Source organism: Pan troglodytes, chromosome 23 (assembly GCF_028858775.2).
Source record: "Pan troglodytes isolate AG18354 chromosome 23, NHGRI_mPanTro3-v2.0_pri, whole genome shotgun sequence".
Taxonomy (NCBI): Eukaryota; Metazoa; Chordata; class Mammalia; order Primates; family Hominidae; genus Pan; species Pan troglodytes.
In genome coordinates, this window is record NC_086016.1 from 27,985,092 (window position 1) to 28,004,387 (window position 19,296).

Below are 19,296 nucleotides of genomic sequence, written 5' to 3' on the forward strand. Positions count from 1 at the left end.
TGTTTTCCATCGTTATGCACAATGCACTGAGCCCATGCTTGGAAACCCTTTAAGCAGTTTTTTCAGCAGAGCTAATCCAGAGCCTAGGCAAAGGCTTGCCTTCCTCCTCTGTGAAAGCAGAAAGCATAATTAGGCTTCTGAAATCCTGTTAAAGGGATGAGGCTGGCGCATAGCAACAGAGCAGCCGGGTTTCTCCAAGTTGTCGTGGACACAGAATCAACTCCCTCTGACGCTGCTGAAGTAATTACCATCTGAGCCCACAGACATATTATCTAGAAACCAAGGGGATCATGCGTGCTTAGAGAGGGAGTACTGGGAATGGGAAATGAACTGCTGGCGGAGGAAACTGCCTTCACCAGTGAAGGGCAGCTGCTTCAAGGTTTGGGTTCTCAGAGGCCACATCTGTGAAATGCCGCATTGATGATCAAAGTACCTACTACAGCATTTATAAGCACCTAGTAGGTGTCTGTCTTGCCAAGAATAAACCGACTTCATCTTCATGCATGTCTGTGTGGTGGCTGCTCTTATTATCCCCATTTTATAGTTGGAAAACCTTGGCAAACAACAGAAGAACCAAGGTTCAACTAAGGGCCCTCCAAAGCTCCTAGCTGATCATACTCATGGTGATGAGAGCAGGTGGCATTTACTGAGCACTAACCACATGGCAAACTTTGCTTTCACAGCCATGGAAGCTTATCACACCCAACCCTCACAACAGCCCTCTGAGCTAGTCACCATCATTAACTGAGACGGTGGCTAAGACGGTGGAGGCTCAGAGAGGTTGAGCAACTCTCCCAAGACACACATCCCCTCTGTCACAGAGCAAGGATTGAAGCCCACATGTGACTGGCTCCAAAATCTCTTAAGTCCTGAATTTTGATGTGAATAATCCCTGTTGTGTCCACCCCTACAGATTCATCAGGAGAATACAAGGAGGTGATAGCTTGAAAGAATTTTGTAAACTGATGTATTAAATAAAATAGTTTTTTGATTTTAATAGGCCTCTGAATAAAGAAAAGGAGGGCCTAGGCTTCATATGGTAGCCAACTTCTGGGTGACCTTAAGCTAGTCATTTTTTTTTTTTTTTTTTACTTTGGGCCAGTGGGAGGCAGTTTAATTCCTTTAGTCCTTATAGCTATCCCTGGGATAAGCCTACTCACCCCCATCTTCATTTAACAGTTGGGGAAACCCCTGCTCAGAGAGGTTAAGTAGCTTGCCTGAGGTCACACAGCCTGTAAGAGGTGAGCTTGGTTTTGAAACCAGTTCTGCTGGAGGCTTGGATCAGTGTGCTCCTAGATTCCACGCCATCTCAGACATTCCACCTCTCTCTTCTCTCCCTAGATCCTTTTCCTCCCACCATCTCTCCATGGCCTCCATCATGGTGGTGGACTCTCCAGGCTTCCAGAACCCCCGGCACCAGGGCAAGGACCGGGCGGCCACCTTTGAGGAGCTGTGCCACAACTACGCCCATGAGCGCCTGCAGCTGCTGTTCTACCAGCGGACCTTTGTCTCCACGCTACAGCGATATCAAGAGGTATGCCTGGGCTGGAGCAGGGCTTTCACCAGAGCTCCGTGGACGGTGTGAGGTCAGATGGGAAGGGGTGGGATTCCCATTCCCCAGGAGCCTGCAGCTTCACCCTGTTTGGTTCACCAGAGAACAAAGCCCTTTCCCCAGGCCTGGCTCCCCAGACCTCTGTTGCTCCCTCCACAGCCCAGCCTCCCCCTGCCACCTTCTGAACCCCGCAGCCCAGAAGCACCAAGGAACTCAGGCTTCCCCAGTCCTTGCTTCCACGGCTGTCCTTTCTTTGGGATGACTGCTTCATTCTCTCCCACTTCACTTAAGCAGAAGGCTCCTCCAAGAGTCAGTCTGCATCTGCCCAGGGGGGGAATGCCCTTCGAGTCCTGTGGGTGGGTGGCAGCAGTGGGCTCCACACCCCTCTGCAGCACAGCACGGTGAGTCTCACAAAGTTGAAGGTACATGCACCACAAAACCCAGCAATTCCTCTTCTAGGAGGCACCTGAGAGAAACTGTGTGTGTGAACCAGGAAGCATGTACAGGCATGATCCTGCCAGCCCTTCTTTTTTCATTAAAAAAAAAAAAAAAAAAAGAGGTTAAGTTGAAATATAAGGCCAGGCATGGTGGCTCATGCCTTAATCCCAGCACTTTGGTAGCCTGAGGCAGGCGGATCACCTGAGGTCAGGAGTTTAAGACCAGCCTGACCAACGTGGCAAACCCCATCTCTACTAAAAATACAAAAATTAGCCAGACTCAGTGGCGCACGCCCGTAATCCCAGCTACTCGAGAGGCTGAGGCAGGAGAATCGCTTGAACCCGGGAAGCGGAGGTCGTGGTGAGCTGAGATTGCGCCACTGCACTCCAGCCTGGGTGACAAAGAGAGACTCCATCTCAAAAAATAATAATAATAAAATAAAATAAAATAAAATAAAATAAAATAAAATAAAATAAATTTACAAAGAAAAGTGCATAAACCAGAAGCATATAGCTCAGTGAATTTACCCAAATGAACATACGTGTGTCTCTATCACCCACGTGAAAATGAGAGTATTTTCAATTCCCCATATGACTCCCACCTTCTTCCCTGAAGGTGTGACCACTTTTATTCCAATAAGTACCACTGGCAGAATATTAGAAATGGCCATATTGTTCACCAGTTGAATAATATAGAATAATAGGTATTGAAGTTACAGTCATGTTTTTGGTTGGTAATAAAAATAAAGCACCAACATAAATGAATCTCAAACAGATGACGCTGATGAAACCTGAGGTCTGATCCTAACTCTGTTGCTTATTGGCTGTGTGGCCTTAGGAAAGGCACTCACCCTCTCTGACCCTCAATTTTTTTTTTATGTGGAAAACAGAGATAATACTTTTGTATCAGTTATGATTTGCCATAATAATGCTGCGTAATAAACTACCCCCAAATGTAGTGGCTTAGAAAAAAATCTTTGGTTGTTGCTCACAAGTGTCTGGATGGCCTGGGCAGCTCTCTTGGTCCAGGATGGTTCTTGAGCTTGTGTTCAGATTCAGGTGTAGGTTGGGGTAGATGGCTCTGATGATCTTGGCAGGGCTCGCTCATGCGTGGGATCAGCTGGCCATGAACGGATCTAGGCAGGCCTTGTCTGGGGTAACCTTGTCCCTGTTCCACAAATGTCCCATCCTCCAGAAGGCTAGCTTGGGCTGTCCTCATAGTGCTGGGCAGGGTTCCAAGAGAGCAAGCAGAAGTGTGCAGGGGACCTTGAGGCCTGGACTTGAGGCCTGCACAGAATCACTTCCACTGTGTTCGGTGAGTCACAACAGGTCTAAGGCTGAGCATGGATTCAAGGGGTAGGAAAGCAGGCTCCACTTCCTGATGGAGGCACTGCAGTGTCACTCTGCAGAGAGTATGGATACAGGGAAGTGCAGAGAACCGGGGTTGTTTTAGATCATTGTTACCAGACTCCCCAAAGGGGCCGTTTTGAACATTTAATGAACAAGAATAAAGAGTGTAACAGCTATTTTATTTTTCCCATAATATTTCACTTATTTCTGATTATCAGTGTAATACATTTTTAATTAAAACGCTGGAAAGTTCATATAAGTACAAAGAAACTAAAGATACAATCTCCTTTGGCACTTCAGAGGCAACCACTGTTACTATTCTGTTCCTTTTTCTTTTCTTTTCTTTTTTTTTTTTTTTTTTTTACCCTTTTCCCTTTATTATGTTGTCTGTGGATTTTGGATCTTCCTGTATATATGAGTTTGTTGTCTTGTCATTTTCCTCACAGTATTACATTATTCACATAACCTCCCTCCACTTACAAATCTTAGTAAACCTGCTTGCAGTGGTTAGATCTGATTGTATTCCCTCTCCTATAGACATCAGGGTAGTTTCTAAGTTCAAGGCTTTATAAACAATACTGCAGTGAACATCTTTGTCCACAGAATTTCCTGGACATTTCTGGTGATTTTTAAAAATTTTTTGTTTTTTAGATGGAGGTTCGCTCTTGTCGCCCAGGCTGGAGTGCAATGGAGTGATCTCAGCTCACTGCAACCTCTGCCTCCCGGGTTCAAGCGATTCTCTTGCCTCAGCCTCCCAAGTAGCTGGGATTACAGGCATCCGCCACCACGCCTGGCTAATTTTTGTATTTTTAGTAGCGATGGGGTTTCACCATGTTGGCCAGGCTAGTCTGTAATTCCTGACCTCAGGTGATCCGCCTGCCTCGGCCTCCCAAAGTGCTTGGATTACAGGCATGAGCCACAGCATCCAGCTTCTGGTGACATGTTTGTGGCAACTATTATTCCCCATAGTTTACATTTGTTACTTCCAGCACCGAACACTCAGCCTAGCACTCATTAGGTTCTCAGTAAATATTTTAAAAGTTTGGACTGAGTTATCAGTTTCTGATAAAGCTCTCAGCATGACAGCTGACACACTGCATGATGAGCAGAATGTCATTGGAGTGTTGATTTACAATCTTTCTTCCCACACAAAGGCTAAAAGGTGATGAATAAACAAACAACCCCATTAGCAACTGGAAAAATTAATTAAACAGACATTTCTCCAGAGATTTACAAATGCACACAAAAAGAAGCTCACCATCACAAATTGTAAGAGAAATGCAAATCCAAACCACATTGAGACACCACCTCCCACACACTACAATGGCTACTATAAAAAAAAAACAAAATAACAAGTGTTGGGGTGATGTGGAGAAACTTGAACCCTTGTGCAGTATTGGTGGGAATGTAAAATAGTGCAGCCGCTGTGGAAAACAGAATGGTGGACCTCAAAACCTAAAAAAAATAGAATTCCCATGTGATTCAGCAATTCCATGTCTGGGTATATACTGAAAAGAATTGAAATCAGAGACTCAAACGGGTATTTGTGCACCAGATTGCAGCATTATTCACAATAGCTGAAAGGCAGAAGCAACTCATATATAGATTGCAATTGACAGGCGATGGACAAGCAAAATGAGATACGCATATTACGAGATACGCACTTACTAGGAAGTATTATTCAGCCTTCAAAAGGAAGGACATTCTGATAAAATGGTACATGCTGGATGAACCCTGAGGACATTATGCTAAGTTACGTAAGTCAGACACAAAAGGACAAATACTGTATGATTTCACTTACATAAGCTACTTAGAAAAGTCGAGATCAGAGGCACAGAAAGTAGGATGCTGGGGGAGAAGGAAATAGGGAGTTAAATCTCATGGGTACAGAGATTCCGTTTTGAAAGATGAAGAAAGTTCTGGAGATGGTTGGTGGTGATGGGTGCACAACAACATGAATGTACCTTATACCACTGAACTGTATACTTAAAATGACTAAAATGGTAAATTTTCTGCTATGCATCTTTTGCCAAAATTTAAAAAACGATTTTTTTAAAGGGCCAAGAGGTGATGGAAGTCCTCTCCGCTTTTTCCTTCTTCAGAAGTTTTCTTCCCGCTTCAGCTCGCTAAAAGTGCTAACTTTTACATCCTGTTATTTTCCAGGAAGGTGTTCCTGTGCCGTTTGACCTCCCGGACCCCTCCCCAGGGGCCACCGTGGCTGTTGTGGATCAAAATCCCTCTCAGGTAACACAGGGCCCAGCCAATCCAGGCTCTCAGATGCCAGTTGGCCATATTGAAATGCTGGTGGATTTGAGTCTTCAGTCTACTAGTTGTCAATGCCGTGTGCACCTAGAGTCACCCCGGGATCATTGGCAACATGGATGCCCGGGACCCAACCCCAGATTCTGTGTAAATTGTTCTGAGGGTGTGGCCTGAACAGTGGAAATGTAAGCATCATCAGGTTGAGAACTGCTGCTGTCCTTTATGTCTGAGTCTATGTCTTAGAATAGACTCGTGCCTGGGAGCCTGAGGCCTGAGCCAAAGTGAGTTCAGGGCTCATGGCCAGAGGCCACCAGCCACTCTGGCCTGGAAAGGTCAGATGTTTGAATGAAGGTGCTGTGCCCAGCAGAGACTGGGGACCTTGGGCACTGGAGAACAGGGGACCATGTTGGGTTCAGGGCCCTGAACTCATCTGGGGGCAGACAGGCGTCAGTTTGAGGGAAACTGAGTCTTTACCTCACTCTCTCCACCCCTAGAACTCACTTTGCTACCCCAGATCTGCACCTCTGCTCGACTCAGAACTGCCCTTGACAATTTCACTTGATTTTTTTGTCTTCCTCTTCACATTTTATTACAAAAGTGCTTGGGCCATGAAACCTGCCATGCTTGGGTCCAGTCTTGGTGACCTTGGGCATGTTACTTCACCTCTCTGAGCCTCAGTTTCCTCATTTCCAGAATGGGGATGCTACTTTCTCTGGGTTGCTGTGAATATCAATGAGATATTGCACATAAGGCACCTGGCGTGATGCTTGGCACACAGGAGGTGCCCTGCCGGTGGCATCTCTCCTGCCATCTGACACTGCAGGCTGCCCCTCCCCTTTTCTTCCTTCCTTGTCTCCTGCTGACCAGAGATGGCTTGCAAGCTTTCTCTTGGCACACAGTGGGCTGTACCCATCATTGCAAAGCCCTCTCCTGTGTAAGCCCAGCTGGCTGTTGTCAGTGTGTTCTTCTGGTTGGCATCTGTCTAGTTCATTTCCTTCCACACTGTGCTTCCTCACCTGTGCCTCTCCTGGGAAAGGGTGGGCCTGAAGGGCTGATTTAGCAGTGTTGGCTGGGAAGGGCGGGGTAGTCTCCAGGGCCTGTGGCTGCAAATAGCTACCTTCTTCTTCTTTTCTTTTTTCTTTTTTTTTGAGACAGAGTCTCACTCTGTCACCCAGGCTGGAGTGCAGTGGCACGATCTTGGCTCATTGCAACTTCTGCCTCCCGGATTCAAGCGATTCTCGTGCCTCAGCCTCCTGAGTAGCTGGGATTACAGGCATGCACCACCACACCCACCCTTAACAACTATTTTCTGAGGACCTTCTGAGCGTGGGCTGGCTATCAGTTTCAGCCCCAATAAAGAAGGCCAAGGTGAAGGATGCCTGGGATCCAGTTCCAGCTCTGCATCTTTGACTGTCCATCCGGGAGACCCTGGATGTGCCCCTTCCCCTCTCCAGGCCTCTGAGGGGTGTGGATTCCTCAGGGTGACCAACTGTCCTGGTTTGCATAGGACTTTCCCAGCTTTAGCACTGAAAGTTTCATGTCCTGGGCAAAGTAGGACAGTTGGTTACTGTGCATATTGCATTTCCTCTATAACAAGTTGGTGGCCTTTTTTTGGTTGTGCCAACTCCTTGTGGGCCCTCAGAGAGGCCCTTTAAACTCCCCAGGCCTCTCTCAGTTTCCCATATGCAAAATTACAGGGTTGACTAGATGGTCTCTGAAGCTTGTGGCTAGATTTCAAATTCTACGTCAGTGCTATTGACTCGTGTTCACCTTCTTCTCTGAAATGTTCTTTGAGTGCTTTTTTTCTCCTCCCCAAGATTTTAGTTTAAAAAATACAAGGACTTCTTAGAGGAAACGATACAGACGGAATTAATCCTTTCTCGTTTGTGCACAAATAGACCAGCTGCCTGTATGTATCTAGAAATGTGTAATTTCCAGAGGATTCCCCTTGTTAAATCCCCACCACGGCCCTCCAAGGAAGGTATTTTCAGTCTCCATTACACAGGAGGAAACAAGGCTCAGAAAAGTGTAGTAAGTTGCCCAAGGCCACACAGGAGGTGAGCACAGAGGCAGGATTCAGACAGCTTGCAAATGAGAGGTTGCTGTAGCTTCAACACTGAGAGTCTGGGGTGATTGGGAGCATGGTTTTGGGTAGGCACGTTCTGAGTCCTGACACTTGGGACTTGGATGCTCCCATTCCCTATCGGTGGGAAGAGAAGCCCAAGACAGGCTTCTGATGGGTATCAGGGCCCTTCAGTGAATCCTGGTTCTCCCACCAGGTCCGCTTACCAGCTGGAGGAGGTGCCCAGGATGCCAGAGGCCTTTTCTGGGTCTTAGATGAGGAAGTCCGTGTAGAGGGCTCCAGTGACAGTGTGGTGCTCGAACGTCTGTGTGCTGCTTTCGAGAAGAAAGGAGCTGGGACTGAAGGTAAGGAAGCAAGGGGCTGGGGATGGGGCCTGAGTCCAGCCTGGGTATTGGAATCTGTTCTTCTCTGCTGCAGGGAAAGCCCTGACAAGGCCTGCACAGAGGCTCCAACGTGCAGAGGTGAATGTGCATGAGCCTGTGTGTGCTTTCATTCATTCAAGTATTCAGCGAACTCACTGAGCAGCCACTATGTGCTGGGTACTGTTCCATGTGTTAACCAGCCTGGCGTGGGCCAATCCTCATGGGGAGGGGACAAGCTCACAGCCAAGCACATGCGTGCACAATGAGCCTGCAACTGCACTCTAATGGGGCGCATCAGGGCGTTTCTCATTTTTCTGGTAGCCAGTGGGAGATGCGTGCAGATGAATCTAACAGAGAGCCAGGAACACGATGCAGGACAAGTTTGGAGATGGCTTCTGGGCTCAGACTGCAGAGGCCGTTGCTGGTCATGCAAAGGTCTTAACCCTAGAGCAACGAGAAGCCATGAAGGATTCTAGGCAGTGGGAGACATGATGAGCTTCATGTTCTGGAAAGTTCCCCGAGGTTGTAGTGTGAAGATATGGTAGGAAGGCAGGTGGCCAGGGTGAGAGAGGAGCTGGCCTGCCCCAGGAGGTAGAAACCTCTGGAAGTGTTTAGCAGGTAAAGTCCATAGCACTTGGTGGGAGTTGGATTGGTGGAAGGGGGAGCAAGAGGGGAGATGAAGGCGTGAAACCAGAACAAAGTGATCATGAGATTTGGTATCCATGGGCTCCAAGTTGAAGTCCAGTTATTTCTGCTTTCCCCTGCGTGATGTGGGGCAAACCTCTCGTAGTCTTAGTTGATGTGCTTTTAAAATTGGGAAAGAAGTCACCCCTGGCCCCTTTTTCTCTAGAATTTCTGCTACGATGATTGGGTAATATTATGTGCATGCAGAGCTTTGTCACCGGGGTCAAGGTGTTGCAGGTTTATTGATGAGGATGAGGATGCTGATGGTGATGGAGAACATGATTCTGGGGTTGGGGAGTGTTGCATGTACTGCACTCAGAGCAGCATACGCAGCTTTATGGATAGCTCCTGGTAGGATTCTGTCCCACACTTGGAGATACATATTCTTATTCAAAAACTGAGTTCCAGAAATCCTTGTGCAAGGTCACCCAGAGGAGAAGGGTCAAAAGACAGATTCAAAACATGGTTTGTCTGGATCTGAGACTCAGATCCCTACACCACTAGGCACTTAAGAAGGCAAATGTACTGGCTGGGGCGCAGCGGCTCATGCCTGTAATCACAGCACTATGGGAGGCCGAGGTGGGTGGATCACTCGAGGTCAGGAGTTTGAGACCAGCATGGCCAACATGGTGAAACCCCATCTCTACTAAAAATACAAAAAATTAGCTGGGTGTGATGGCGCATGCCTGTAGTCCCAGCTACTCGGGAGGCTGAGGCAGGAGAATCTCTTGAACCCAGGAGGTGGAGTTTGCAATGAGCCAAGATCGCACCAGGGCACTCCAGCCTGGACAACAAGAGTGAAATTCCGTCTCAAAATAATAATAATAATAAGGCAAATGCACTTAGTGATCTTATCAGTCCCAACCCTCTTTGAGGCCAGGATATGTGCTCGCACTCATTCATTCCTTGGTCCATTCAGAAAATACGGATGGAGCACCTAATATGTGGCAGCCACTGTCCTAGCCCAGGAGATGCATCTTCCAGCAGAGAAGAGACAGTAAGGCAGGTGCATCTGAAAGGAGAAGACTGAGGACTGTGACTCTGGTTGAGGTCACTGAGAGAATGAGGCTTGGTAGAGAAGATGTCCAAGGACTAGGTTCTGGGATATTCCTATGTCAAGGTGTCAGGGACAAGGCAAAAAACCAGCACAGGAGACCGAGGTGTGGCCAGGGAGGCAGGAGGGAAAGTCAGGAGAATGTGACTCCCTGGAAGCCACAGGAGGGATTGACCTTATCAAATGTGGCTGAAAGGTCAAGTGAGGTGTGTGCTGGGGAATGACCGTTGGATTTGGCCTCGTCGAAGTCATTGGAGACATAGACAGATGCATCTTGATGGAATGTTTCGGGTGATTGTCCAACTGGAACAGTTGATAAGAAATTGGGAGAAGAGCCAACCATCCAGTGAGTGAGCGCCGGCAGAAGCTTCCACCTTATGGTGACCAGCAGAGACCTCTGTCCGAGACATTCATGATGGATTCCTTTGCCCACATCAGGACAGGATTGTCTAACCAGTGAAGCAGCAACAGCATCTGATGCCTCCTGCAGCTCTCTCTGGAGCAAGCTCACAGTGCAAATTCCTAAATTATTCCCAGAGAGCTCGGCTCTGCCAGTGACTGGCGCAGAGCTGACTTCTCTGCCTATCATGGAGGCACAGTGCCCGGTGTTCTGGGGGCCCATGAAAATGTTGTTTTTCATTTTTTTAAATTTTAAGGTCAGGGGTACATGTGCAGGCTGTGGAGGTTTGTTATATAGGTAAATGTGTGCCATGGTGATTTACTGCACAGATTGTCCCATCACTCAGGTATTAAGCCCAGCATCCATTAGCTATTCTTCAAGATGCTCTCCCTCCTCACCCTACCATGTGCCCAGTGTGTGTTGTTCTCTCCCAGAAAATGTTTTAATTTCTGGAAAGAAAAAGAACTTTTAGGCCAAGTGCTATTCTTTAATATATGCCTATATATTAAATTATACACACACACAAATATATATATAAATATATGTAAATATAAATATATATATACACATACATACAGAGAGAGAGACGGAGTTTCACTCTTGTTGCCCAGGCTAGAGTGCAGTGGCGCGATCTCAGCTCACTGCAACCTCCGCCTCCCGGGTTCAAGCAATTCTCCTGCCTCAGCTTCCCAAGTAGCTGGGATTACAGGCGCCTGCCACCATGCCTGGCTAATTTTTTGTATTTTTAGTAGAGATGGGGTGTCACCTTGTTGGCCAGGCTGGTCTGGAACTACTGACCTCAAGTGATCCACCTGCCTCGGCCTGCCAAAGTGCTAGGATTACACACACACAGTCATGCACCACATAGCAGTGTTTCAGGCAACGGACTGTGTATACAAATGGTGATTCCATAAGATGATAATACCGTATTTTTACTGCACCTTTTCTATGTTTAGATATGTTTAGATACACGAGTACTTACCATTGTGTTATGGTGGCTTACAGTATTCAGTGCGGTCACATGCTGTACAGGTTTGTAGTTTGGAGCCATGGGCTGTACCATACAGCCTATGTGTGTGGTAGGCTCTACCATCTAGGTTGTGGTTAGCATGCCCTATGGTATTCCCACAAGGACCGAATCACCTAACGATGCAGTTCTTAGAACATATCTCCATTGTATAACTGTATGTGTGTATGTGTGTATGCCTGTGTGTAAATATATGTGTATGTGTGTGAACATGTTTGTATATATATATATATCTGTGTCTATATGTGTATGTGTATATCTGTGTGTGCCTGTGTGCGTGCATGTGTGTGTATGTCTAGTTGTTTGTATATGTGAGGGTACGTATGTAGTGCATGTGCCTGTGTGTATATGTGTGTGTGCACCTGTGTGTGTATGTATGAGTGTATACATGTGTGTGCATGTGTGTATATGTATGTATATATGTATTAGTGTGTGTACGTGTGTGCGTGTGCGTATATATGTATGTTTGTGTATATGTGTATGAGTGTGTATATATGTGTGTGCATGTGTGTATATGTGTGTATATATGTATGAGTGTGTTTGTATATGTGTGCATGTGTGTATATGTGTGTGTATATATGTATGAGTGTGTTTGTATATATGTGTGTGCATGTGTGTATATGTGTGTGTGTATATATATTTTCATGGAGGAAGGTGCCCATGAAAGCAAACGTGCCTAGGGCCCAGGAAGTTGTGCCGCGGCCCTGGCCGTGCTCACCCTGCAGGAGTCCTGGCATTTACTTAATCCTGGCAATGATGGATTCCCCTCCACACAGGCTGGGGTGTGAGATGTGTCTGCCCCTTTGCTAGCTGGGGAAGGAGAATGAATGAGTGGCAGAAACTGCTAGTTGTGGAGCCCTTGGTTGGAGCCAGGCCTGTGGGCTTTACTGCACCCCAGCTACAGGGAGGTGACTGAGTCCTTGCTGAGGTCCAGTGGCTTCCCAGGGCCCTATAGGCACCGAGCACAGGGCTAGCGCTGAACCTGGGTGGCCTTACTGCAAAGGCCAGTCGGACTTGTGACTTTCCGGGCTGTCAAAGGGACCCCTGTCTCTATGTATGATACGGGCTCAAGAGTGGAGATTTTGGGGAGCAGGGGAGGCATCTCACTCAGATCCAAAAGAAGCCAAGAGAAAGAGCTGGGGAAGCCCAGGCTTTGGGCCCCAGAGCCCTGAGCTGGCTTCTGCTCACCGCTCAACTGCACTGTTGGTGACTCCTGGAAAGTCCTCTCCCGGTTCTGTAGGATGGCAGTCCTGGTGAAACCCGTGGGCTGTGGCGAGGATGGAGGTGCTGTTTGCACGGAGCATTTCCACCTCCCCCTCCTTCAGCTCTCTGCTCAGAGGTCACCCTTTAGATACCTTCCCTGCCCTGTCTGAAGCTGTCCCCCTGGCAGCCTCGCTACCCCATCACAACTCCCTGTTTCTTCCTTCAGGGCCCTTGCCAGCTCTGTGAAGTTGTGGTTGTTTCTCTGCTTGCTTGCCTGCTTGTTGCCATTCTCCCCACAACCCTGGGCGCTCCCCGAGGACAGTTGCTCCTGTTCACTGTCTCCCCAGGGCCCTGATCATAACAAGGCCATATGTGCATGTTCCCCTCCTCTCTCCTGTCTCCATCACACAGCTCTCTTTGCTGCTCTTCAAACATAGCATGCACATTCCCACCTCTGGGCCCTGGCTTCAGCAGCTCCTTCTGCTTGGAGGGCCCTTCCGCCACATTCCAGCCCAGTGCTGCTCATGGACTTTCCTGACCTCTTTGTAAAAAGCGGTGACGCCTCCCTGCCTGCGATCCTGGCTCCCTCCCTGGTTTTTCTCTTCCCCGCTGCATTGGTCACCAGGGCATGTCCCACACTTGCTCATCAGTCATTTCCCCTTGGGGAAGGCCAGCTGCATGGTGACAGGGGCGAGGCTGGTCACCTCTGTGGAGATGACGCCTGGCACAGCTGGCGGGATGAGGTGCACAGTGAATACTTTTTACAAAACTGATGAATATGTGAAAACTCAGTGATCTAGAATCAAGGAAATGTATTATCAAAGGGAATGTTTTCTGGATCCTGCCTTGTAGGTAAAAGAGACGGAAAGTAGGGTTGGAAGCAGAAGGCATATGGTAGGGTGAGGCTGGATGGGCAGAAGGGGATTTGGCTAGATTTGTGGCCCCTCCCCTTTTATCCATGAGGTCTATGATGTCAGTCCCAGATATCCCTAGCAGTGTGCTATAAAGCCCTTAGTACCCAAGGGAGAGACTCTGTCCATATCCTTTGCCTTAAACCCCCTGAGAAGACACATTAATTACGACATTTTGGTTAAAAAGAAAAAATAGTTCTCTTCCTCTATTGCTTTCTGGTTGGCTCTGAGTTAATGAGAACATTCAATCATCCAGAACACTTGGGGCATTCCGGCTAACCCAGGGCTCGCTGTTTATGACCTCGTTTCCTTACCTCAGGTGCATTTGCTGAGTGTTCCCACAAGGACCAGCAGGGACTGGGATCAACTCTCATGGAGCCCAGGCACAGTGGACGGTCAGGTGACAGGCCCTCATCAACCTCCGAGTGTGACCTGCAGAGGCTGAGGGGGCCCTGTCTGGGGGTTCAGGCTGCTGGGGGAGGTGACAGAGTCTGAAGCTGTGAGAGAGATATGCTGGATAAGGCTCCATCTTCCAGAAGTATCCATGGGGCTCCTGAAAGCCAAAGACTTCATGGGAAATGCTTTCATGGACAAAATTGTGGAATAAAAGTCAACTTCAGGATAAAGGAGTGAATGAGGGGAACAAGCAGGCCTGGCAGCTGGGTACTGTTTTCCAGGACATTGCCTGAGAAATGTGGCATTTCCATGTGCCGGACACCACCCTGGACAGAGGCAGGCTTTTGGACCAGCAGACCTGTGGCCTCATCCTGCTGTGCCCCATTAGCCAAATTGCCTCATGTCTCTGAACTTCAGTGTCATCTTCTAGAAACTAGCCCAGAGATGCTAACATTACCAGCCAGAGTGAAATCACTCATGGTAGCATGTCCAGCAGAGAGTGCTAGGAGCCGGGGCTTAGCAAACATCAAAATCCTTTCTTCTTTCTTCCCTGTCCCCTACTCGGTCATGATCCTCATTCAGAGCTCAGCCCTGTACTGGCTGCTGAGCCTAACAATGAGTCAACCAGTCCCTGCTCTCCAGTGGAAGGAGGCAGCCAGGTAAACAGATACCTGTAGCATTGTAAATGCAGCATGGACATTTGCGCCAAAGCCTGGTGTGTGCTTTGTCACCTTACTCCCTGTGGGTGCTTTACTCTCCCATTGGAAGGGGACTTTCTTGAGGGCAGGGACTGCACAGCTCTGAAAGCCTCACAGGACACTCTTGAAACAGGGAAACTTCACTTTGCTAGAAGGGTTCTGTGCTGGTAACTTCCGTTATCCTGGACAGGGGCAATCTGGGAAGTGAGCACACAGTACCTCTAAGCAGCCACACAGGTGGCAGATGCCACGCCCTTTACTCCTACAAAGGCTCACGAAAGCCGCAGACTCTCACACTGTTGTATTTTGCAGAGAGTTCCAAGAAATGCAGGTCCTTTGTTTCCTAGCTTACTGGAGTTTAGAGGTAGCAAATTAGGATTTGAGGGGAAGACTCAGGACCCTAGTGCATGCGAGTACGTTGGCAATAGCAGGATGGGAAAGCAAAGTAAGATCGTTCCGAATAGATCCAAGAGTCATGATAATCTGACCACTCTTAATAGGAATCCATCTGGGGGCCGGGTGTGGTGGCTCATGCCTGTAATCCCAGCACTTTGAGAGGCCAAGGCAGGCAGATCACTTGAGGTCAGGAGTTCGAGACCAGCCTGGCCAACATGGTGAAACCCCATCCCTACTAAAAATACAAAATTAGCCAGGCATGTTGGCTCATGCCTGTAATCCCAGCTACTCAGGAGGCTGAGGCAGGAGAATCACTTGAACCTGGGAGGTGGAGGTTGCAGTGTGCCGAGATCGCTCCATTGCACTCCAGCCTGGGTGACAAGAGTGAAACTCCGTCTCAAAAAAAAAAAAAAAAAAAAAAAAAATTCATCTGGGGCCATTCAGTATGGAGACAGCTATCCCAAACCTGTGACTGCAACCTGTGAGCATCACAATAGTTAGAGTAATATTATAAATGAACAGCAATCCATTAATTAATTAATCCATGCATTCATTTTGCAAGCACTTCTGGACTCTGCATGTGCCAAGCATGATGCTGGGCACTGGGGATGTGAACATAAACAACACTTTGTGATTCGGGAACATCAGCAAAGGTTTAAGTGCAGTCAAGGGCAGTGACAACCATTACTGCTGACTGAGTGACCATTATGTGCCCGGACACTATACTAAAATATTTTACATACATTATCTCCTTTAAGCCATAAGCCACTCTGGGAGGTATGCTTTATTTAATCCACATTTTACAGACGAGGAAACTGATGCTCAGAGACTTACGGGGCTTGGCACCTTTCACACAGTAATAAATGGTAAAGAACCTAGGATTTCTCTAGCCCCCAAGATCAGGCCCATTTTTTTCTCCCACCCTGTCTCTTGGAACTGATGTGCCTGTATCTCCCAAAAGTATTCCCTGTATTTATTTGGTTGATGGTATTCAAAATGATTTTACGTGGCATAAAACTAAATATTTTAAAAATATTTCATCATAATTTCCATGCATATCAGAAAATAAACATATCTTGCACATCAAGTCTGCAATATGATGCTTCTTTTAAAATGAATGTACTGTACTTGTGAAAATGTAAGTCGATTTAAAGAAAACATCAAGTAAATCACAGTCCAGGTGATATGTGGTTATATATATAGAAAAACTCGAGGAGATTGAGTGTACGGATGATGTTTGGGAAAAACAGGTATCCTAGATTTAAGAAAGCAAGAAAAAATAAAATCCACTTTGGAAATAATGTACACAAATTCACTACAAGCAGGAGAAATGTGGGTGCCTTCGACCATGAGCGTTAGCTATCTGGAAACACGTTAAGATGGATACTGTGCGTTTAAGGGATGCCAGCTGATTGCAGAGTGTCCTCACCAGGCTCCAGCACTCATGCCACCATGTCTGTTTCCAGGGTCCTCTGCCCTGCGGACCTGTGAGCAGCCCCTCCAGTGTGAGATTTTCCACCAGTTGGGATGGGACCCTGTGCGGTACGACCTCACGGGCTGGCTCCACAGAGCCAAGCCCAACCTCTCGGCCCTGGATGCACCCCAGGTCCTGCAACAGTCAAAAAGGTGAGTTGGGTCAGGGCTGGGGACGGGGATGGAGCATTGGAGGCGCTGTGTTTTCCTTCCCACCTAAACTAGGCAGTCACGACAACACAGTGTGGGAGGGCCAGCCCAGGAATCCCATCCCTCCATAATGGAACAAAGAACCATAACTTGAATTGGAGCAGTGCAGTGTCTCCCTGGGGCCAGAGTGAATCCAGCCGAGGAGAAAAGCTGGCCTTCTGGGGAGGTGGAACAAAAGCTAAAAAGCTGTGACTTCTTATTTTGGCACTTTGCTTTTCATTAAGTATCTGAGAGATGATGTGACTGGAACAACTTTTATGGACATTCAAGAACTAGGGGGTCGTAAAACTGAAATGATACGTTTTGTAGCATTAAAAAAAGCTCACCATGTTCCCTGGCTGCTCAGCCCAGAGTGCTGGCATGAGGCCGGCAGCATTCTCTGCTTTTAGTTCAGAGGGTTATTGGAAAATGCTGTCTCTGTGTCTGTGTGTGTGTGTGTGTGTGTGTGTGCATGCACACTCCCAAGTTCAATGCCTGAATTCCTCAGGGGTAGAGCTTAGAGACAAGAAGAGAAACTGAGACCACCAGGGAGGTGCTGGTGTCTCAGATGGGCACCAGGATGAGAAAGAAACACTTACTCACTACTCCCTATGTGCCTTGGATCAGCATTAACGCTTTATGAGTATCTTCTGAATCCTTATCACAACACAAGATCCTTAGTCCCATTTTACACATGAGAAAAATTGAGGCCCCGAGCAGTGAAGTGGCTTGCCTTTGCTCACACAGCAAAACAGTGGCACAGCCAGGACCCAGCTTGAGTCTAAGAGATGCTTGGAGAATTCCCAGGACATTATGTCAGAGCTGATTGGAAACCCACATCCAGGAGTGGGGCTCGTGAACATCCAGCTCCTGGAGAGAGATTCAGGCCAGGGATGGGGCAACAGGAGTTGCGAGCACACAGAGGACTGAATGATGACCCAGGTGGCACGGGTTGAGTCTCAGCCCTGCCCTTTGTCACCTGAGTGACCGTGGGCAGTCGCTCTCCCTCCTGTCGGTTGTTTCTCCTTCCTGTACCATAAATAAGAGCGGGACGATGCTACAAGACTCAGCGGCTATAGCCCAGCTTTGGAGACAGGAAGATGTTCAGATTCTGTTTTTCCCTCTTTTAAGCTACATGACCTGGACCTCAGTTTCATAATCTGAGAAATGGGAATGAGGTTCCAAAGCTCCCATGTCTGATCTAAGAAGGCTTTAGTGATGTAAAGTAGCAGATGATCTATTAGAGAGCCTGGTTCATAGTTGGCTCATGGAAGAGGGTAGGCCATTCTGCTTTATTGGAACAGACACTTAAAAAGCTGGCACCCTTGGCCGGGCGCGGTGGCTCACTTCTGTAATCCTGGCACTTTGGGAGGCCAAGGTGGGCAGATCACGAGGTCAAGAGATTGAGATCATCCTGGCCAACATGGTGAAACCCTGTCTCTACTTAAAACACAAAAATTAGCTGGGCCTGGTGGCGTGTGCCTATAGTCCCAGCTACTCGGGAGGCTGAAGCAGGAGAATCGCTTGAACCCGGGAGGCGGAGGTTGCAGTGAGCCGAGATTGCACCACTGCACTCCAGCCTGGCAACAGAGCAAGACTCCATCTCAAAAAAACCAACAACAACAAAAATGAAAAGCTAGCATGCTGGCCACTAACCTCAGAATCTGTCCATGACAGGGATGCTGAGAGAAGGCACTATCTGCTCAGGTATCAGGCTGGGTATTTATTTGACATTATCTTGCAGCTCCAGAAACTGTGTGCCCAGCCTGAGTCATTCCTTCTTGCATGAAACACATGGCACATACCTACTGTGTGCTAGGCCTGGTCTAGGAATAGCAGAGAGGACTTTGACCTCTAAGAGAGTACAGGTGTCGTAGCATTGCTGTAGGTATGTAAGTGACAAGAATATCCATAGGACAGATGCTCTAAGCCTAGGCAGGGAGGGAGCATTTGAAGGTAGAAGACGGGCATCGGGAAGGAGCTGGCATTTGCCATGAAGCAAAGCCTCACCTGGCAGGAGGGGCTGTGAATGAAGGGGAGCAGCTAGGACACATGACTGTAGAGGAGGCTTTAGGAAGCTGAGGAGCAGGAAGCAAGAAGGTTTGTTCCCTTTGCCACCACCCAGGCCAAGGCTTTCCCAAGAACCTCCTAAAGCTCCTCTCTCTTTTCCCTCCTCCCCACCAGAGAGGAGCTGCGGAGTCTATTCCAGGCCCGGGCCAAGCTGCCTCCTGTGTGCCGGGCTGTGGCAGGCCTGGAGGGCACCTCCCAGCAGGCCCTGCAGAGGAGCCGCATGGTGAGGAGGACCTTTGCCAGCAGCCTTGCCGCGGTGAGGAGGAAAGCCCCGTGCTCCCAGATCAAGCTGCAGATGGTGAGTGGGCACCCTGTCTCATGGTGTCCTGGCCTTCACTGCCTCCATCCTCATCTCCTCTGGGCTGAGTCATGTGCCTACATCATCTCTAACCTCCCCAGCAAGGCCAGAGGGGCGAGTGTCACCCCACGCTCCACAGAGGAGGAAATGGGGGCTCCCAGCAGCAATGAAACTTGGCCCTGGTCACACCCCCAGGAAGTGACTGATCCAAGTCTGAGGCCTAAGCCTGTGCTGCTTGGTGTTGAGTTGAGAGGCCTGGGGGAGCTCCCACAAGCTATGAATGCCCTCTTGACTCCAGTGACACATATGAGAGCCAGACTAGCCCTGTCTGCCTTGCTCATCACTAGGTTCCCCTGGGGCAAGGCGGCAGGACCCAGCTGGATGTAAATGTGGTACCTAGACCTGGAATGTGAAGCCGTGAATAAATGAGAACATGAGATTGGTCAATGGC

General features: G+C 48.3%; 1 protein-coding gene across 7 annotated transcripts in view; it reads left to right on the plus strand.

Annotated features, from left to right (window-relative positions):
• Nucleotides 1-19,296, plus strand: part of MYO18B (myosin XVIIIB) — a 316,003-nt gene that overhangs the window by 85,919 nt on the left and 210,788 nt on the right. For all 7 annotated transcript variants that reach the window (XM_054675970.1, XM_054675972.2, XM_054675975.2 and 4 more), the window contains 5 exons: nucleotides 1,342-1,534; nucleotides 5,503-5,583; nucleotides 7,881-8,028; nucleotides 16,282-16,441; nucleotides 18,662-18,845. In XM_054675970.1, coding sequence (XP_054531945.1) covers nucleotides 1,342-1,534; nucleotides 5,503-5,583; nucleotides 7,881-8,028; nucleotides 16,282-16,441; nucleotides 18,662-18,845 — 766 coding nt within the window. The remainder of the gene's footprint in view (nucleotides 1-1,341; nucleotides 1,535-5,502; nucleotides 5,584-7,880; nucleotides 8,029-16,281; nucleotides 16,442-18,661; nucleotides 18,846-19,296) is intronic.